This window comes from Natrix helvetica, assembly GCF_964273705.1.
Source record: "Natrix helvetica genome assembly, chromosome: 1".
NCBI lineage: Eukaryota > Metazoa > Chordata > Lepidosauria > Squamata > Natricidae > Natrix > Natrix helvetica.
In genome coordinates, this window is record NC_138548.1 from 167,912,362 (window position 1) to 167,932,677 (window position 20,316).

The 20,316-nt window shown below is 45.1% G+C and overlaps 1 protein-coding gene across 8 annotated transcripts in view; it reads left to right on the forward strand.

Annotated features, from left to right (window-relative positions):
• The window catches only part of OSBPL6 (oxysterol binding protein like 6), a 101,892-nt gene that overhangs the window by 65,511 nt on the left and 16,065 nt on the right, over positions 1 to 20,316 (forward strand). For all 8 annotated transcript variants that reach the window (XR_014173902.1, XM_081936513.1, XM_081936511.1 and 5 more), the window contains 5 exons: positions 3,409 to 3,662; positions 11,513 to 11,650; positions 11,950 to 12,013; positions 12,311 to 12,389; positions 14,289 to 14,433. Coding sequence is in view for 7 of the 8 variants with exons in the window: in XM_081936513.1 (XP_081792639.1) it covers positions 3,409 to 3,662; positions 11,513 to 11,650; positions 11,950 to 12,013; positions 12,311 to 12,389; positions 14,289 to 14,433 (680 nt within the window). In the remaining variant the exon portion in view is untranslated. The remainder of the gene's footprint in view (positions 1 to 3,408; positions 3,663 to 11,512; positions 11,651 to 11,949; positions 12,014 to 12,310; positions 12,390 to 14,288; positions 14,434 to 20,316) is intronic.

Here is a 20,316-nt window from a genome sequence, read left to right on the forward strand (position 1 = left end):
GTTCAAGACCAGGGCATCGTTTGACGGGGGTGAGCACCTACCTTTGTCTAGCTCCTGCTCACTTAGCAGTTCAAAAGTATGCAAATGAGAGTAGATAAATTGTCAGGGGAAATTTCACCCTGAGCTAATGAGGTGTAGACCGTCGGCTTTCCTAAAAAGCATATCTTCAGAAAAAGCGAAAGTAAGACCGATAACATGTTCTAATTAAAAACAAAACTTTAATATGAAAATAAAATAAAACAAATCTATCTAATTGTTACATTTTGGCAAGAGCAATTGTCGTCCACCTTCTTGGCAGACGAACAGAAGATCAAAAGACTCAGAAGTATCTGGAATGTGTGATGTATTAAGGAACGTGTTAAGAAGCATGCACAGTAAATTGTCAGATAAGGCCTATGACCTGCGCAGTAAATTTTCAGCATGGCTAGCAAATAATTAACGCAGTGACATAAATAGGTACCACTTCAATGGGGAGGAAACAGCGCTTCACAATGTCATGCTGGCCACATGACTGAGGAAACGTCTCCAGACAGCGCTGACTTGCAGCCTTGAAACAGAGATGAGCGCCGCCCCTATATACTCAACAAGTAGTGGAGTAAAATCCACAGGGACTCTTTTCCCTTTATTTTCCCATGACTAATTGAATGTACATAAAGATCTTTTTAACTTTTGTTACAAATGGAACTATAAACCATAGATGTCCAAGAACCCAGGATCTCTTAATTGTTGTTTTTTATAGCAATTTTATTAAAGATTACAATTTACTACAATAAAAACTAATACAAACTAAAAAAAGAAAAGACTAAAAAGAAAAATAGACAGTGCAGAAAAGAAAAAGAAGAATAATTAAAGAAGAATAAATAAGAATGCAGTAAAAAACAACTTTCTCCTTCTTTACAATTATAAACAATTTTAATCACTCATCTTCTTTTAAAACACAACAAATCATCTCTTCTTCCCATATTCCATCGGTTATTTATAAATAAATCCATAAAATCTCATTGTTTCAGCTCTACCAGCCAATTTTTTTCATTATATGAAAAAAAATTCATTATATAAATATATATATATTCTTTAATATATCTTTAATATATCTATAATGTTTTTCAATATTTATATGTAGAAGATACATGTGTATATCTAAACATATATAACTATTTAATATTTTTGCATTTTACTTTTTTACTGTTATTTTTTTCTTAGTTTGTATTAACTTTTTATCTTTGTGTTTTTAAACTTTAATAAAAAATGCTTAAAAATTCAAAGTTTTAATTACCTTTTTACTGTTTATTTCAGAAAGGATTTTTAAGTCATTAATGTTATATTTCAGACTCTATTTTGCTAAGGATTGAGGGAAATTTACCTGGTGCTGTAAAAAGTCAATCCAAATGTTCCTAATAGGTGAAAGGCAGTTAACAATTTAACAATTTCCTAACATGATTAAAAAAGGAAGTATGGAAACCCAGTGTCCTTTTGAAAATACCAACCACAGTTTGAATAAGAACCCCTCTCTCCCAGATTGACAGTTGGAAACCACTGTCTTGAGGTGGTCTCATGAGGAGAAACTGTCTGGGGCACACATAGGCAATCTCAAGTCCTCTCCTTGTCTGGAGAGAAATTATGAAAAGTTGGTCTATTCACCAGCTCTTCATTCTGGTGAGCTCTTCATCAGCTCTTCATTTTGTAGAACCGTCTTCAGTTCAGCCATTATTCCCTGGAAATCCAAGGTGTCTTAATTTTGTCACTGAAAAAAATAAAGTTGAAGACCGAAGAAATGATTAACATGATAATAAAACATATTTCTATCCTTTGAGACCTAGTCAAGAGCAGGCCTGACCTGAAGGTAAAAATTCAGCAATAGACAAGCTCACAAGTAAAGTACCAAATCATTCTTCCTTTTGATGAAAATGACAGTGCCCATTAGTGGCTGAAATGTATTTTGTATTTACATTTGAAAGCTGTACTCTGTCTATAAGACATTTAATACTCTGCTATTTGGGGGGGGGGATTCTAATTACCATTTGGGGTAAATAAACAATAGCAATATATATTAAGAACTTCTCTTATTGCATTCATTATTTGAAAATATATAACTAATTTTTTTTAAGGTATTACCAAAACATTTTTATTTTTCCAGTTATTTTACAGAAAATGGGCCTGGGGAAAAAAATAAACCATCTTCTCCCCTCTTTTTTCATTTTTTTTTCTGCAACTCATCTGTCAGCGAGTAGTTAATTGAATTATATGCAAAAGTACAGTAACATTAACAAAAATCCTTTTAAAAATAAAAATAATTAAAAGGGAAGGAAAGTCTGTTTGGAAAATAAATTAATGGAAATAGAAAAGCAAAAGTGGGAATTAGTGCGTAGATATAATTTTGTAATTCCATCTGTCGAGGAAGCTATGAAGGGGAAAAAAACTAAGGTGGTAAAAAGGCAAGAAATGAAAGATTAAGCAAATATGTACCGCTGCGAGTTATATTGCTGTTTGAATATTTCAAGGTAAGCAGCTTATTCCATCTTGTTTCTGTAACAGTTTGTTATGTACACATGAGAAAGCAAAGGAAAATCTAGGTAAAGCCATGGTAAGGCATTGTGTGATTTTATAAAGAAAATAATGACACCTGGATGCCTTGTAAAATTCTGTGCACAATAAAAGCTACATTTGGGATCATTCTTAATCAGGTTTCTTTTAAATTGATTTTAAATGCCTTTTTTATGTTTTTGCCAGGCACTCAGGATTTAGTCAGGTGTAGTGATAGTCTCAGATACAAGGGAGGACTATGGACTCAATTGTTGAAACAGGTTTTAAAAATGGTACTTAACCTCACAGTGTATTTTGTGAATTCATGGCGGTTAGTTCACTTTAAAAAAGCAAAGAAATTGTGGCCCAAAATAAGGATATTCCCTATTGTAGGCTACAAGCTTGCTTGTAGACTAATATAAGACAGTAAGATAAAATGTAAGATAATTAAAATTCAAAATACAGATTGTCCTACCGCAGTCGTGTTCTATGACTTGCATGTGAAGCAAAGCAGTTATGCAATTAAAATGACAGGACTGCAGGCAGGCTTATGATTTTACTTCAGTTTTCCTTTGCTTCAGCTTTTCTCTTTCGTTTTTAGTATGGGTTAAATCAGCGAGTTAAAATTAACAGATTCTACTAAAGTCATAAATGTGAGAACTGGGTGTTAAGATTTTTTTTTTTAGCACTCTTGTAACTTTGAAAAGCCACTAAATGAATCGGTAACTGTGAAAACTACCTATAGTTTTATGTAATATCATCCCATATACATGCATACACACATGCCGCACACACACACACAAACATACACCGACTATATGTATATATGTGTATATCAGCCCATTGTATAGGTTTCATGATCATTCTGCTCTATTTCTCTTTTAGTAATGAATGGTGAGCTAACAGGAGGTGCTTTCAGAAATGGACGAAGGACATGTCTTCCAACACCCTCCCCTGATACTAGTAATATTAATCTGTGGAACATTTTGAGAAATAATATTGGGAAGGACCTTTCCAAAGTATCAATGCCTGTAGAGCTCAATGAGCCTTTGAATACTTTGCAACACCTTTGCGAGGAACTGGAATATAGTGAACTTTTGGACAAAGCCGCTGAAACCGATGATCCCTATGAACGTATGGTAATGGGCCTGATTATGGAACATGTCATGGTGTTCCATAATGTATTCCTTCTCTCTTAGACCTCTGGTATTTTGCATTCTCTAAAAGAAGTGATGCTGGCACAATGAGAGCCTCTGGTTTATACAAAAATACCATTTGCTTGCCTATAATAATGTATTTTGTAACATACTTAACAGTGGCTAAGATGCTGAGCTTGTTGACCAGAAAGGTTGATGGTTCGAATCCCTAGTGCCACGTAACAGAGTGAGCTCCCATTACTTCTCCCAGCTTCTGCCAACCTAGCAGTTCGAAAGCATGTAAAAATGCAAGTAGAAAAATAGGAACCACCTTTGGTGGGAAGGTAACAGAGCTCCGTGCGCTTTTGACGTTTAGTTATGCCGGCCACATGACCACGGAGACGTCTTCGGACAGTGATGGCTCTTCAGCTTTGAAATGGAGATGAGCACCGCCCCCTAGAGTCACCAACGACTAGCACATATGTGCAAGGGAAACTTTTACCTTTTTTAACATACTTTAAAAAATTCCAAGATAACCTGCCCTTCTCTTTTCTGTGTGAAAAACATAAAATATGTTCTGACAGGAAGAGGGTACTGGGAATTTTTATATTGCAAAGTCTTGCCTGAGTACCTATCATTACATTGCATTCTCTGAGAATGGCAGCTGTATAAATAAGATATATAAATAAAAATATGATTATAGTTTGCATAGGAAAAAGTCCTGGCGAACTGTTTCCATTATATTTATTTATATACATGAATAATGCTCTATTTTCTGTGTCTGGGGAATGTACCCAAATTATTATGAGTTGAATCTCTATAAATATTTTTAACTATGATGTATCTTCAAAGATAAAGAAATATTCTTTTCTTTTTTTTAAATTACACCTCTGGGTTTTTTTTTTCCTATTGCAAAACTGCCTTTTCAAAAGTAGTTGTAGATTTTTGTTAGCCACTTTTTTTAAATAGAAGCAATCAAATGCCAATGTGGGAGAAATTCACTTAGGAAGGGGTATGTTCCTGATCTGGAAATACAAGAAGGGGTGTGTTACTGCAGGATATTCCTCCCATAGGCACATGTATGAATGAAAAATTTACTATAGTCAACAACTGCATTTTTTTCCTGTGCACCGCTTGGAGAGTCCAAGCAATGGGTTAATTCACTCTGGTTGCCCTGGATACTGAGGAACTTTTTTTCTCCCTTTAACCACACCTCCTCGTGTGATCACACCCAGAATAATTTTCCTCACTGCCCAGATCGGATGTATTTTTGAGTTCAGGCTATTAATCCTTGGCTTGGACTCTCCTAATAATTTGGAAAACCTTTTCCTCTTCAAAACCAACTTTTCTCCCTGTCTTTTATTCTTCTTCAATCAACACAGCTATCTAGGAGGCCAGGAGGTAAGCGTGTGTGGGGGAGGTTGTTTCTCCACAGCCTCGCACTTTTGCAGGCTTGGAAACTTGCCGCTTGCTCCCAGAGCGCGGCAACAGCGGCGAAGGGGTTTTTTTCTTTGTTTTTTGGTCGGTTCCCTCCCCGGTTGTTATTTTCCGGCCTAGTTTTTTCGTTTTTTTGACTTCCCTGCGTTTCTTTACACCCCTCAGCCCCCGCGGAGCTACGAGCGGCCCGGATTGATCCTGGCTGCCGCTCTCCTCTCCGCCCAGCTCCTCGCTGTTGCGGCGGCCATTTTTAGGCGCGAAAAGTTCGCGCCTTTAATTTTAGGCCTCTGCCGCTCAGCCACGCTCCTGCAGGAGGCCGCTTGGTGGCTACAGGGCCTCGCCGGGCCCGCCCAACGGACCCTCGGCCACCACCCACTGGACATCAGCGGCGCTGGTAATTTGGCCACCACGTGTCCTTTGCACCGGCACAGGGAAGGATTTCTTTATCCCTAAGATCTGGCCAGGCCTTCGCCTTTTTTTAAGCTCTAGTCTCCTGGCCTACTGACTTCCCTGCCTCTCCTGCTAGGGTTACTGCAGCCTGGGCTGCAGGCCCACCTCATAGCTCAGCCTCCTGGGTGTCCTCCTCCCATTTGGCTACTGGTGTTAGGCTGGAATGAATTTATTAATTTTCCTATACCTGTATTGTTAATCATAATTGTCTTTTTTCCTTAGGCCTTCAGTGTAGCCAGTCGAATTCCGCTGCAGCCCACCCGTTTGCCTGTGTTTTCTGCATCATCCTTGTGCGGTCATTGGCATGGAGCTCCCTCCATCAGGTTCCGTTGAGGCTAGATCCGGCCCCTCTCAGGCCCCTAGCAAGGATCCCCCTTCCAGTAGGGGTGGGAGTGTGGGCAAGGGCATCTCAGGGGACACCCATAGGCACCCTGTCAAGGCCCCGACTGCAGCCGAAACCAAGGACGCTGAGAGACGCCAGCGGGCCCTTGATAAACAATTTGAGAAGGCCCGGCGCCAGGCTGGGACAGGGTCCCCCCCAGAAGTGGCCCCCGTTCCCCCATCCAGAAGTGATATCTTGGCATTGCTGAATGAGGAGGTAGAGTCTCAGGATCTGTCCCCGGACAGATCACTGGCGGAGCCAACTTCTCCTGCCCCGTCCTGGTCATATGAGCAGGACCCAGTCCCAGAGGGTCACACCAGGGCTCCCCCGGCTGGGGGTTCTCCCTACCATCTCCAAGACCCCAGGGACCCGGGATCAGATTCTGATCAGGAGCCCGAGCTGTCACCGCGCGTGCAGGCTTTGGTCGATCGTGCTATCGCCAGAGGCATTGCTGAGGGCCTCCAAAAGCGCTCCCCTCCCCCTTCGGGGCCAGGGGCCTCTTCCCGGGGCCCGGCGGCCCCCCCTCCAGCCAAGCGTGCCCGCCATCCGTCCCTTGAGTCATCCGTGGTCAGCGAAACCTCCGCCATCGAGGACGCTGACCAGGACGGCCTGGAGCTATCTGAAGACGAGGGCCTCCCCCCGGAAGCCCCTGCCTTTTCCGGACTTTTCAAACCCACTCTTTTTAAGTCCATTCTCCGTAAGGCCAAACTAGCTACCAGGGTAGGGATCAAACCTAAGCCGGCCCAACCTTCGGCCGATGCTGTTCCCGAGAATCCCAATGCGGCCATGTTCGACGTCCCGGCCCCCCAACAGGAACTGGTCCCGGTTCCGGGCTTGTTCCTGGACGTGATCCAACGCCAGTGGGCCCAACCAGCCACCTTGTCTTCCCCCAGCGGGGCAGACAAGAAACTTTACTCTATGGACCCCACCTTGGAAGACCTTTTGGTTCTCCCGGCCGTGGAACCACCTATCACTGCCCTAACCTCCAACTCTTCCCTCCCAGCAGAACTGCTGGATGGACTCAAGGCGGAGGATAAGAAGGCGGAGAGGGTGTGCCATAAGGCCCACCTGGCGGCTGCCTGGGCCATCAAAGCCTCCTCTTCCGCCTCCTTTTTTAACAGGGCCTCCGTTATATGGCTAAGGGAACTGTTGACCAAACTCCCGGCAGGAGACTTGCGCCTCCGCCAGGATATTTCAAAAATTATTGCGGCCTCCCAATATGCGGCCGACGCATCCCTTAACGCCTCTAAATTTGCTTCTAGAGCCTTGGCGGCCAACGTCACCTCACGCCGCCTGATCTGGCTCCGCCACTGGCAGGCGGACCAGAAGCACAAGTGGAAGCTGGCCTCAGCCCCCTTTAAGGGCGCCAAATTATTTGGGGAGGCGCTTGAGCCTCTCCTCATTGAATCCAAAGATAAAAGGAAGATCTTGCCTTCCACCACGAAAAAGCAGGACCGCAAGTCCGCTCCATACCCCAGGAGGCAGCCCTTTCGTGCCCCTGAACCCTCTACCTCTACTTCCTTCTCCCCGCCCTACCGACCGGCCGGTCAGTCAGGGGACAGGTTCCAGGACAGGTCCTCCTTTAAGGACAGAGGTAGACAACAATTCGGTTTTCGTAAATCCAACCGCGGAGGTGCCTCTAACAGGCCCTTCCGCAAATCTAAGTGACTGCCCGGGCCCGTCACCCATAGGGGGGCGCCTCCAGCTATTCGCCCACCATTGGGTCCAGACCACGGAGGACGCCTGGGTCCTCCAGATCGTGAGGGAGGGCCTATCCCTAGAATTCCTATCCCCCCCTCCCCGGAACTTCATCCGGTGTCCCACTCCTTCCTGCCCTCTGAAGAGGGAGCTTATGAACCAGGAGATTCGCCATCTCCTGGAGATAGACGCGATAGAGCAGGTCCCCCCCGACCAGGAAAGGAGGGGGTTCTACTCCATCCTCTTCCTGGTACCAAAGAACTCGGGGGGCTGGAGGGCCATCTTGGACCTAAAGAACCTCAACAGGCACATTGCCTACCGGAGGTTCAAGATGCAGTCCCTCCAGTCCATCCTGTCGGGGATCCGTCAGGGAGACCTCCTTACCTCTATCGACCTCAAGGAGGCTTACCTACACATCCCCATCCGTCCCCAGCACAGGAGGTTCCTGCGCTTTTTTTATGCCGGCAGGCATTTTCAATACCGGGCCCTTCCCTTCGGCCTGTCGTCGGCCCCCAGGACCTTCACCAAGGTCCTGGCAGTTGTAGCAGCCCAGCTGAGGCGCAGACCCATAAGGCTCCAGTGCTACCTGGACGACATCCTGATCCAGTCGTCGTCCAGGCAGCAGGCCTTGCGGGACCTCCGCATCACAATGAGAACCCTGAGGAGCCACGTTTTTTCCCTAAATCTGAAGAAAAGCCATCTGGTTCCCACCACCAGACTTATCCACCTGGGGGCGGTCATAGACACTTCCCTATGCAGGGTCTTCCTATCCCAGGACAGGCTAGACAGCTTAGTGGCCATGACCCGCAAGGTGATGCTCGCGAGACAGGTACCGATCGTCCTCCTGTCACAGCTGTTGGGAAAAATGATCTCTGCCATCTCGATCGTCCCATGGGCTCGCCTTCACTCCAGAGCTCTCCAATGGCTCCTCCTTCCTCACCAGAGGGCCTCAAGGAGCAACTCGAATCGACTGGTGAGCGTTCCCCCAGCAGTGAAGAGATCGCTCCGATGGTGGACGTCCCCTGCACTCCTCAAGGGCCACCTGTTCAAGGAGCCCAACCGGTTAGTGGTCACCACAGACGCAAGCCTCGCCGGCTGGGGGGCACACATGGGTCATCTAGTGGTGCAAGGCAAATGGTCACCCGCAGAGAGCTCCTGCAGCATCAATCTTCTGGAGCTGCGTGCGGCCCGCCTGGCATTCCGGCATTTTCGCCAAGACATTCTCCATCAACATGTCCTATTGATGACGGACAATGTGGCCACCAAGGCCCACATAAACCGCCAGGGGGGCACCAGATCCAAGACGTTGATGAAGGAAGCGGAATCCCTGGGGCGCTGGGCGGAGAGGCATTTGGCATCTCTTCGCTCCGACCACATTTCGGGAGTCGACAACACCCAGGCGGACTGGCTGAGCAGGACCACCATAGACCCGGCAGAGTGGAAACTGGATCCGGCTCTGTTTCACCAGCTGTCCCGCAGGTTCGGCGCTCCCGTGGTCGACCTATTCGCATCCAGGAAAAATGCTCAACTTCGCCGCTATTTCTCCCGCTTCCAGTCCCCGGGGGCGGAAGGGACGGATGCCCTTCGCTCTCCTTGGCCCCGGGGCCTACTTTATGCCTTTCCTCCGCTGCCCCTGATTCCACAAGTCATCCACAGGATCATTGCGGAGGAGGCGGAGGTACTCCTCGTGGCCCCGCACTGGCCCCGTCGTTCGTGGTTCGCCGACCTGGTCAGCCTCTCCCTGTCACCTCCGTGGAAGATTCCTCCAGACCAAGTCTCCCTCAGCCAGGGGGCCGTAACTCATCCAGAGCCCCAATGGCTACAATTGGCCGTCTGGCACTTGAGGGGGACCAGCTGAGGCGCGAGGGCTTCTCAGGGGAGGTAATACACACCATTCAAGCAGCTAGGCGGCCATCGACCACTCGAATCTACGATGCCTCGTGGGCCTCCTTCGCCAAATGGTGCGACGCCTTACGTTTGGACCCGGTGACGGCTCCGGTCTCCCGCGTCCTGGACTTCCTACAAGGGGGCCTTGCCAAGGGCCTCGCTCCAAATACCCTTCGACGACAGGTGGCGGCCCTCTCCACCGTTTGGGCCGGTGACCCGGTCTTGCCCCTTAGCAAGGTGCCCAGGGTCCGTTCCTTCCTCAAGGGAGCTTGTAACTTACGACCTCCCACGGTCCACCGCTACCCCACCTGGCAGCTGTCCGTGGTTCTGCAGGCGCTCACCGCTCCACCCTTCGAGCCTCTCAGCACTACGTCGCTGCGTCTTCTTACACTAAAAACGGCGTTCCTCATCGCCGTGACGTCAGCTCGTCGTATTTCAGAACTGGCAGCCCTGTCAGTTCGCCAGGACCTATGTACCGTCCACCCAGATAGGGTGGTGTTGAGACTGGACCCTACCTTTATTCCAAAGGTTAATACTTGGTTTCATAGAACGCAAGAAATTGTGATTCCTGATTTCTGTCCGAGACCGTCACATCCCAGGGAACGACAGTGGCACATGCTGGACGTGAGAAGGGCGCTGAAAACATACATCGCCCGCACCTCCGAATTCCGGAAGTCGGAGTCCTTATTCGTGTCATTTCATCCAGGTTCCCTGGGCAAGAAAATCTCCTCTTCCACTGTTGGCAGGTGGCTGCGCGCCTGCATCGCCCTGGCCTACGAAAGTCAGTCCAGATCGGTGCCCCGAGGCATCACTGCGCATTCCACTCGCAGCGCGGCTACCACGGCGGCCTGGGCCACCCAGGCATCAATACTAGACATTTGTAAGGCGGCTACGTGGTCCTCCCCGTCGCCCTTCATCCGTCATTACAAACTGGACGTTTACGCCTCGGCTGAGGCGTCCTTTGGCAGGAGGGTACTTCAAGGGGTCGTGTCTTCGACCGAATCCCGGGACTCTGACTCTGCCCACCCAATCGGACAATAACTTGGGTATGTCCCATTGCTTGGACTCTCCAAGCGGTGCACAGGAAAATGACCATTGGCTTACCTGAAGGGTCCTTTTCTGTGCACCGCGGGAGAGTCCAACCCACCCTGGTCTTCGGCCCGGGGATTCTTTACTCTTTTCTTCAACTGGAAACTCCTTGGACGCCTTCGCTCCATCCTCTCGACAGATTGACTTTTCGGAAATTATTCTGGCTGTGATCACACGAGGAGGTGTGGTTAAAGGGAGAAAAAAAGTTCCTCAGTATCCAGGGCAACCAGAGTGAATTAACCCATTGCTTGGACTCTCCCGCGGTGCACAGAAAAGGACCCTTCAGGTAAGCCAATGGTCATTCTCCCTGAAATGATCTGTAGTTCTTTCTGTGATCTGTTCAGTTAAATCAGACCCTCGGATGTAAACAATCTAGTAAGGGTCCAGTTTGGAACATTTATTTGGAGCTTCTGGTTCCCAGGCAACTGAGAAGGGAACTTGAAATTGGGAAATTGGTTTGTTCTCAAAGCAATAAAATAGTTTATACTGTGATCCTGCTTGGAAGGAATAAAAAGCATTGCTTCCATAAAACCTGAAGTTAAAATGTCCAACTCTCTTCCTTCTGGTTTGCCTCATCTTCTGCACCTCATAATAAGCTGATTCCCCACAACAAATAAATATGGCCACTGCATTTTCTTCAGATGCAGATTCTCACCTTGACATTTCCTCTTTTGGTTTTCCACAGAACTTTGTGTCTTTGTAAGTGCAATATTACATTATATATTACATTATACAAAAATAGATATACAATGTAGATTCAGTGTCCATCCCGTCTTCCTCTTAAGTCTTCAAAATATAACATTCTTATATTTTTCTTTCCTGCATTTAAAAGCGTGTCAAATAATAGAGTATTAAGCCAGGCTCTTTCAGAATTGTTTTCTTAAATACTGTTTTTTTTTGTTCTAATTAGGTCCTTATTGCTACCTTTGCAACTTCGGGATATGCTTCCACTTATTACAGAGCAGGAAGCAAGCCTTTTAACCCTCTACTTGGTGAGACTTATGAGTGTATCAGGGAAGACAAGGGATTTCGATTTTTCTCAGAGCAGGTATGATCTGCTGTAATCAAGGTAGTTAAATATTGCCATATGACTTTAATTTTGGGGAGGAAGGAGAGTTGTTTAAAACATTTCATTTTGATTTATGAAGTGCTGTCGAGACAATCCCTAGATTTGTTTTAAAACAATATTTGTTTTTGCAATATTAGCTAACATTCAACATGGCAGAATTCAGCTTTGCATTAATTGTTCTTTGCACAGTTGCGTAGATTGTCTTTCAAAGGGTGATGAATATAATAATCTTGTGTAGATTTTGTTGTCCAATTACTTCTATATAATTTTTTTTTCAGGTTAGCCATCACCCACCCATTTCTGCCTGTCACTGTGAATCAAAGAATTTTGTGTTTTGGCAAGGTATATATTTGAGTTACAAGTGGATGAATCAAATTTCAATTAAAAAAGAAAATTAAATGTTATACAATTCCCTTGTTGAAATGTAGTTAAACAGTTACAATACTAGCAAAGGCCAATTGTTATTTATTTATTTTTTATTATATATTTTCCATTGAGAAATTAGAAATCAACAGTTTTCTGCCTCTGGATTAGCCTATTGATCTATTTAGAACAAGATGTATTAGCTTACATGATATGTGTATAAATGAATAAATGTGTATAGCATTTTGCTTCTTTATAAAAATTTCTTCTATTTAGATATTAGATGGAAAAACAAATTCTGGGGGAAATCGATGGAAATATTGCCAATTGGAACTCTAAATGTGATACTTCCTAAGTAAGTGCTTTTAGTCTATGTGCCTTTTTTTTTTACTACTAATTGATAACCCAGCGTTGCCCGGGTATTTATTTAACGGCGGAAAATGTCCGGACCGAACATAATTTCTAATGTTGGATTTTCCCCCTTACCAGAGGGAGCCCCCTTGTGGAGTACTGTGAAGCCGTTACCATGGCAACTCCACTGCGCAATACAGTAGAAGCCATTTTACAGAGTACAATAGAAGCCATTAGGCACAACAGGCTATATCTTAACAGAACACACACACCGAGGGCTGTTAGGGGTGTCTTACCCCCACAGTATTTTTTTCCAGAGAATGAAACATTTGTGTACCAGGCTTGATTGAAATTGCTCAAGGTGTTCCAGAGTTATGCTGGAACACACACACAGGGCCATTTTTATATTTATATAGATTAAATAGCAAGTTATTGTATAACATGACAGATACAAAATCTGAAAATGTGCAGAATGGAGTAGGATAATTTTTTAGACAGCGGGAAGAAAGTTGGGGTACTTGAAGAGCCAGATCCCAATGTCCTAGCAATAACAATATTAAAATTAATTCTAAAGCTAGGGTGAAAATGGTCATTGCTTGAATGGATGGTGTTTTGATCCTTACAAATCGTTGCCTGTCTTACCTGGAGAACAGTAAAAGCTTTTAGACTTCCCGTTATTTTGTTTTTAAAAGTAGCTATATTTTAGCAATTGAAAAATGAAATATGGCCCTGTACAAACAAGTGTGTTGGGAAAGGGAGGAAACCTAGTGCACTTTTTTGGTCTTACTATTCTTTAGTATGTTTATCCTGAATCATGTTGCAATTCATCAGCTGATGCCAACATATAATTCGGCTTACTACAGGCAGAACTAATACAAACAGAAGAATAAACTGGAAAAAAATGACTCCGCTTTCTCATCAGTACGCAGCCCACTGTGTAGCTATAGACAACTGAAATTTTAATGTCTTTTTAAATTTCTTCATTAGATTTATATTTTGCCTTTTGTTCAAGAACTAAATAGTTATCCTGTGTTCCTTTTTTCTCCACAACCCTGGGTGATCAGTTGTGTTGCGAGAAAGAGGCTTCAAATCACTCCATGAGCTTCTGCAGCTTACAAGGGGCTAGAATCTGGATCTCTGTAATTACAGTCCAGATTTTTAATCACTAACAGCACTGGCTGTCTTTGTCTCAATCTAATCGGTCTCAGTGGTTTACATTAGTTTCTACAAGAAGCATCTTTTGAACTGCATACAAGCAACAGAATGATCCAAGACCATAATTGGAGTGAAGGAATTGCCAGAGCTGCAAGTGGATGCATTCATGTTAATCATTTTTTGTGCTTAATTCTGTCTTGGGAATGTAAGCATAGTCTTTTCTGGAAGAGTAAAAATTATTTTCAAAAATATTCTATTATGTGGATGTTACTGCCTCCATTATCAGAGGTACCCTGCAAAGCCTGATTTCAGGAAAATATTTGACAATCATTATCATTTAAAAATGATGTTTGAATCTTTTATTCTTATCATTACCATTCCAGACTTTGAGATGACTTTCCAGAAAACATTTGTCAGACCTGTTGTTTACAGTGTTTAAGTCTTGTTGTTTCCCCAGATATTTTTGGTAGTCTTAGGAATCAGTGTGATATAATTGCTGATGGATATAGAGCCATGTTCGACTAATGTTGTTTTATTATGCTTTTTATGATGATGCAAAGATTGATTGTAAAAAATTGTTGTGGATGTAGATGAGAAAAGGTAGAATATAAATGTTTAAATGAGTGAAGATGTTCACCTTTTCCTTCTTTGTGAGTTGTTTTTAATACTGGAAATGTAGTGAGATTTATTTGCATATGGCTTTAGAAAAGGTAATTCTGAAACATATTACCCTTCCCTTTCTTTCTAGATATGGTGATTGCTATGTTTGGAACAAAGTCACTACTTGCATACACAACATCCTGAGTGGAAGGAGATGGATAGAGCATTATGGAGAAGTAACCATTAGAAATACAAAAAGCAGTGTCTGTATTTGTAAGCTCACATTTATCAAGGTAGTTTTACTGTGATCATAATCATGAACAATGAAGGAACAATGGCCTGTTCACAGGAGCGTTTGGAAATGCACCAATAGCACACTTGCTTCGATAGGCTTCTTTTCCAGTGGGGAGAATAATTAATAGTCCTTTCAATTAGCTGCCAGAGAGCATATAAATTTAGTGGCAACATTCTTATATATTCTTATTGGGTACCACAATTAATGCAATCAGTGCCTTTATGCATGTCCATTGATGCAAATCTATAAATAACATGTAGAGCTCTATGGTTGACAGTAATTCTTATGATTCTTGATGAATGTATCTTGCCTTTTTATGTACACTGAGAGCATATGCACCAAAGACAAATTCCTTGTGTGTCCAATCACACTTGGCCAATAAAGAATTCTGTTCTGTTCTTTTCTGTTCTATTATTCTGTTCTATTCTATTCTATTCTATTCTATTCTATTCTATTCTATGATGCATAATAGAACTTTCAGCAATATAAAACCACATTATTCCAGGGATGGGTTGCTGCCGGTTTTACTACCGATTTGCAACTGGCGCACTGTGCGCGCTTGCACTGTTCAATGTTAATTGTTCTTTGCATATGCGCAGAACAATTTACAGTGAATTGTGCAAGCGCAGTCACTAAAAATCAAAATGGCACTGGCCCAGTGGCAGTTCGGGGGTGTGGCATGCCTGGGTCGCTGCCGGTTCTACGACCCAGGCCTGAATTCCACTACCGATTTGGCTGAACCAGGCCGAACTGGGAGCAATCCACCTCTGCATTATTCGGCATCATTTTATTTAAATCCTATGCATTAGTGATAATGGCAGCAACAGTTTATTAAATCATTATACTTCCAGGCTCCCAGTGACTTTGGAAAATATTAATGTGAATCTAGAAGTGGCTCCTGGTTATATGAACCAATTCAGCATGATAGTGAAAGGTCTAACTGGAAATATTTTAATTCTCAATATTAATATTAACTTTCATTCTTCAATTATTCCCCATAAATACCTGTCTTTAAGCAAAATAGTAGTAAAAATAGGGCACAAACTAATTTTAGAAGAATCTTCCCTTTTTTCTCTCTGTCACCCAAAATGATTTTTCTAGGATAAGTGGGAACTTCTGATTTTCCCCATGGATCTGTGGATGACAGTATAAGCAATATTGAAATGAGTGAAGATTTTCTGTCTTCATTTTAAGGTGCTATGAGATGCATATACATTATCTAAAACACCTGGCATTTCCTTTAAAAGTTTCATTCCTGTGTGGCCTGATGTAGAGATGACCTGTTAATTTACTGTCCAGTGGTACAATTAATCAATTGAAATTTCTTTAATTAGGTCCCAACCTTACTGGAGTTCATGGGCCTTGATAGTTACATGCAGATAATTATAAAAAGAAAAATTAGTTTAGCCAGTTATGGCTGAACCAAGAATGCTGTTTTCTTTTTTGAGCTCCAGACAAATGTTTTAGAAGGAAGAAATCTGCCCTACAAAATGCTTTCACTTGTCAAGAAGACTAAAGTACTTTGGAGTAGGATATAAAATAACCTTGCTTTCACAGTCTTTTCCATTATCCCAGCAATTACCTTTTTATGATCTTCTGCAGAATTTGAGCAGCTTGTGGAAGTAGATTGGGCATTGGTTCTTACCTGATACGCTCATTCTCTGTTGAAGTGGAGACAGCAGCCAGACTGGGTTTGCTCCGTCCAGTAACCAATTGGACTAAGCCTACACTTATGATGTCATCGGGTCCTTGTGGCTCCTTCCATTCAGACGAAGGAAAACTGTAGACTCAAGTGAGAATTGTGAGAAAAAAACATACATGTATCAAGTCCATAGTCTCTGTTTCTCTCTCCTCCACACAAAAAAATTCCATTGCGTGACGCACCCCAGGGTGGGGCTGGCTGCTGTCTCCACTTCAACAGAGAATGAGCGTATCAGGTAAGAACCAACACCCATTCTCCTGTGATCGTGGAGACAGCAGCCAGACTGGGATGTACCAAAGACTGGACTATCCACTAGGGTGGGAATACTAAAGAAAGTCCGTTAAGGCACAAGCACTTGTTGCAGCACCCTGCGCCCAAAAGCCGCGTCAGCCGACACATAGTTGTCCAACTTTAATGACGTATGAAGACTGTGGGAGACACCCATGTGGCTGCCCGGCAGACTTTTTCCAACGTGGCTTGCGTGGACCAAGCAACAGATGTTGCAGCACTGTGTGTAGAATGAGCTGTAATGTTTAGAGGAACCTGCAAGGACTGAAGTTCATAAGACAGTTTATTACAGGCCCCGATCCATCGCCCCAGACTCGATGATGAAGCCTTGTTACCCAAGGAAGCCTGGCGAAAGGATATGAAGAAAGCTTCCGATTGGCGGAACAAAGCGGTGCGGTCGATGTAGATCTTGAGGGCCCGATGTACGTCAAGAGTGTGCCACTTACGTTCCCTCTCATGACAGGGAGACGGACAGAAGTCAGCCAAGGTTAACTCTTTACCTTTGTGGAAGCAGCTATTCACTTTCAGTATGAATGTTGGGTCCAGTCTTAAGACAACTCGGTCTGGATGGAACACGCACAAGTCATGCCTGACTGAAAGGGCAGCCAAATCAGAAATACATCTGGCAGCAAAAACAAAAATGTACCAAAACCACCAAAAACGTCTTAAAGGATAACAGTTTCAAAGAAGTAGATCTCATAGGTTCAAAGGGCGAGGAAGTCAAAGCCTCTAGGACACGAGGTAAGTCCCAAATCTCTGGATCAAAGGATGAGAAGGTAGATGTTCAGAGGCCAGACCGTCTAGGACAGAAGCCAATGCGGCCACCTGTCGACGTAACGTATTAAGGGTAAGGCCCTGATCAAGTCCCCTCTGTAAGAAATCCAATATCTGTGGAATGGATGCTTTAAGTGGGTCAACAGTCTGGTTGGTACACCACAGTGCAAATGCTCGCCAAATGGCATCATAAATGAGGTTAGTAGAGCTTCTGCGTGATGCTTGAATGGTAGCAATGACGTTGAGGGAGATTTTATCAGCTGTTAAGGCTTGCCGCTCAATCGCCATGCGGTTAATTGTAGCCACTGGGGGTCAGGGTGAAAACAGACCCTTGGTGTAGAGACAGGAGAGACCGTGGAATGTGCCATGGAGTGGAGATTGACAGAGTCACTAGGTCGGCATACCAAGGCTGGCGTGGCCAATTCGGCGCTAGTAGCAATAGTTCTGCCTCCTGCTCCAACATTTTCCAAATTACTCTCTGAATGAGGGGAAGGATCGGAAACGCGTACAGGAGACCTTTGGGCCACTGGCACCTGAGGGCGTCTACTCCTTCTGCCGTGGGATCCATGAACCATGAGTAATACCTGGGTACCTGGTTGTTGTCTGCTATCGCAAACAGGTCTAGGACTGGGAGACTGAATCGTAGTGTCAGTCGATGGAAGAGGTTCGGATGGACGCTCCACTCTGCCTGATCTATCCTTGTCCGGCTCAGACAGTCTGCCTGGACGTTGGAGGCCCCTGAGATGTGCTGTGTTCTGAGAGATGACAGGTGAGATTCCACCCACCGGCACAACAGGTTGGACTCCTTCATTAGGGACCAGGAACGTGTTCCCCCCTGCCTGTTTATGTGCGCCTTGGTCGTGGTATTGTCTGTTAGGACTAATATGTGGCGGTCCTGAACTTTGTGTTGGAATTGTCTGAGGGCGAGGTGAACCGCCCATAACTCTAGCCAATTTATGCTGTTTTGGCTCTCTTTGAAGGACCACTGACCCTGAGCCACTAGGTCCTGCATGTGTGTCCCTCACCCCATCAGACTTGCGTCCATCGTAAGTGTGAGACAACATGGATCCCTGAACAAGGTTCCTTGCAAAATCGCCGGGGACTGCCACCATTTGAGGGATTGTAAGACCTGGCTGGGAAAGGGAACCCAGAGAGGAGAGCAGCTCCTGTCAGCCTTTTGATGTGGAAGCATGACCCATTGAAGGGGCCTGCTGTGGAACCTGGCCCACGGGACAACCCCGAAGCAAGACACCATCTTGCCCAAGACTTGGGAGAGAAGAAGAAGGGACGCCTTGCATAGGCACAGCACCTTCCTGACAAGCTCCTTCAGACTGAGTATGCAGTCATTGGACAGAAACACCCTCTCCGCCACAGTGTCTATCAAGACCCTGAGGTGGAGAATGCGAGTGCCGGGAACGAGGTGACTCTTCTTGAGATTCACCCTGAACCCGTGATTCCGCAGGGTGTGAATGGTGAGACCGAGATCCCTTTCTACTTGAACCGGAGACCTGGACAACAAAAGAATGTTGTCCAGGTAACAGAATCTGAACTGGAGATGACCTGATGTGGGCTGCCAGTACCTTTGTGAATACCCTGGGGGCCGAGGACAGTCTGAACGGAAGAGCTCGGTACTGGAAGTGCCTCCCCCCCATAAGAGAAACAGAGATATTTTCGGTGGTCTATGAAGATGGGAATATGAAGGTAAGCTTCGGTCAAGTCCACTGACGTGAGGAAGTTGCCTTTTCTGACTCCCTGCAGGACTCCCTTTTCTGACTTCCTGCAGGATGGTGTGCAGAGAATGCATTTTGAATCGCTGATAGACAATATGGCGGTTCAACGATTTTCGTTCCAAAATTGCTCTCCATCCCCCGGAATTCTTCGGTACCACAAACAGCTGGGAATAAAAGCCCTGCTCTTCCTGATGGGGAGGAACCGGTTGGATGGCCTGGATCTCCAACAGGTGCTGAATGACCTGTTCCATCAGTTACCTCTTGCGAGGACACCGAGAGACCGGGCATGGCATGAAGTGTTCCTGGGGGATGGAAAGGAATTCCATCATGAGGCCGAATTTGACAGTTTTGAGTACCCAATTGTCTGTTGTGGTCTCTTCCCAGCGGTGGGCAAAGAATGCCAGGCAGCCTCCGATTGGAAGAGAGTCCAGATAGTCATTTTCAACATGAAAATTGGCAATTGCTTCCTCCATGGTAAGACTTCTTGGGGGAGAAACTCTGTGCGTTTCTGTTAGATCTGTCCTAGTGAGATCCCTGTCTGGGAGTATAGGATTGACGTTGCGGACGGGAGAAGGGAGTTCCCCCAACCTCCTATAGTAGGAAGCGGGACGACTGTCCTGTTTCTTATAGATGGATGAAAGGACCTTGCACTTGTCTTTAGATTCCGTGAGTTACGGATCCAAAGGGGTACCAAATAATTGGGTGCCACTGAAGGAGGCCGCCAGGCGCCACTTGGTACGGACGTCCGCCTGCCATGGCTTGAGCCAAAGCAGATGCCTGGCCGTGACCGAAGAGGCCATGGCTTTAGAAGCGAACCTGGCAGCATTGAGAGAAGAATCAGCCGCAAATTCAATGGCTGCCCTAATCTTGTTGAGGTCCCTATGTGATCTAGTGTCAGTAGAGGCAATGCGCTTCTGAAGTTGTTCAATCCAGACTAGGGCCGCTCTAGAGAAAAAGGAAGTGGCAGTGGAGGCCCTAACAGCCCAGGCCCCAGCCTGATAGTTTTTGACTAAGGTTTGGTCTGACCTTTTCTCCTCAGGCTTGAGGACTTCTTCAGGGGCTCCAGAGACCACAGTAGGGGATGACAGGGCTGCAACCAGTGCGTCCACTAGGGAGTCTCGAAGAATTTGGTGAGTTCCGGTGCAATGTTATAGAGGCGTTCGTCGAAGTTGGTTGGCTGTGGACCCGTGCCCGGGGACTCCCACTGCTTCTGGATCATATTCAGGAAGATCTTGGGAACAGGGGTCAGCTCCTTTTCCACAGTAGGTTCGGTGAATGTGGTACTGGGACCCTCAGTTGTAGCCGGTTCTGTTGGTTTCTCCTGTGAAGTAGAAGATGAAGCAGAAGATGGTAAGTTAGCAGCTTTAATGGCCTTAAGTAGAAGGGA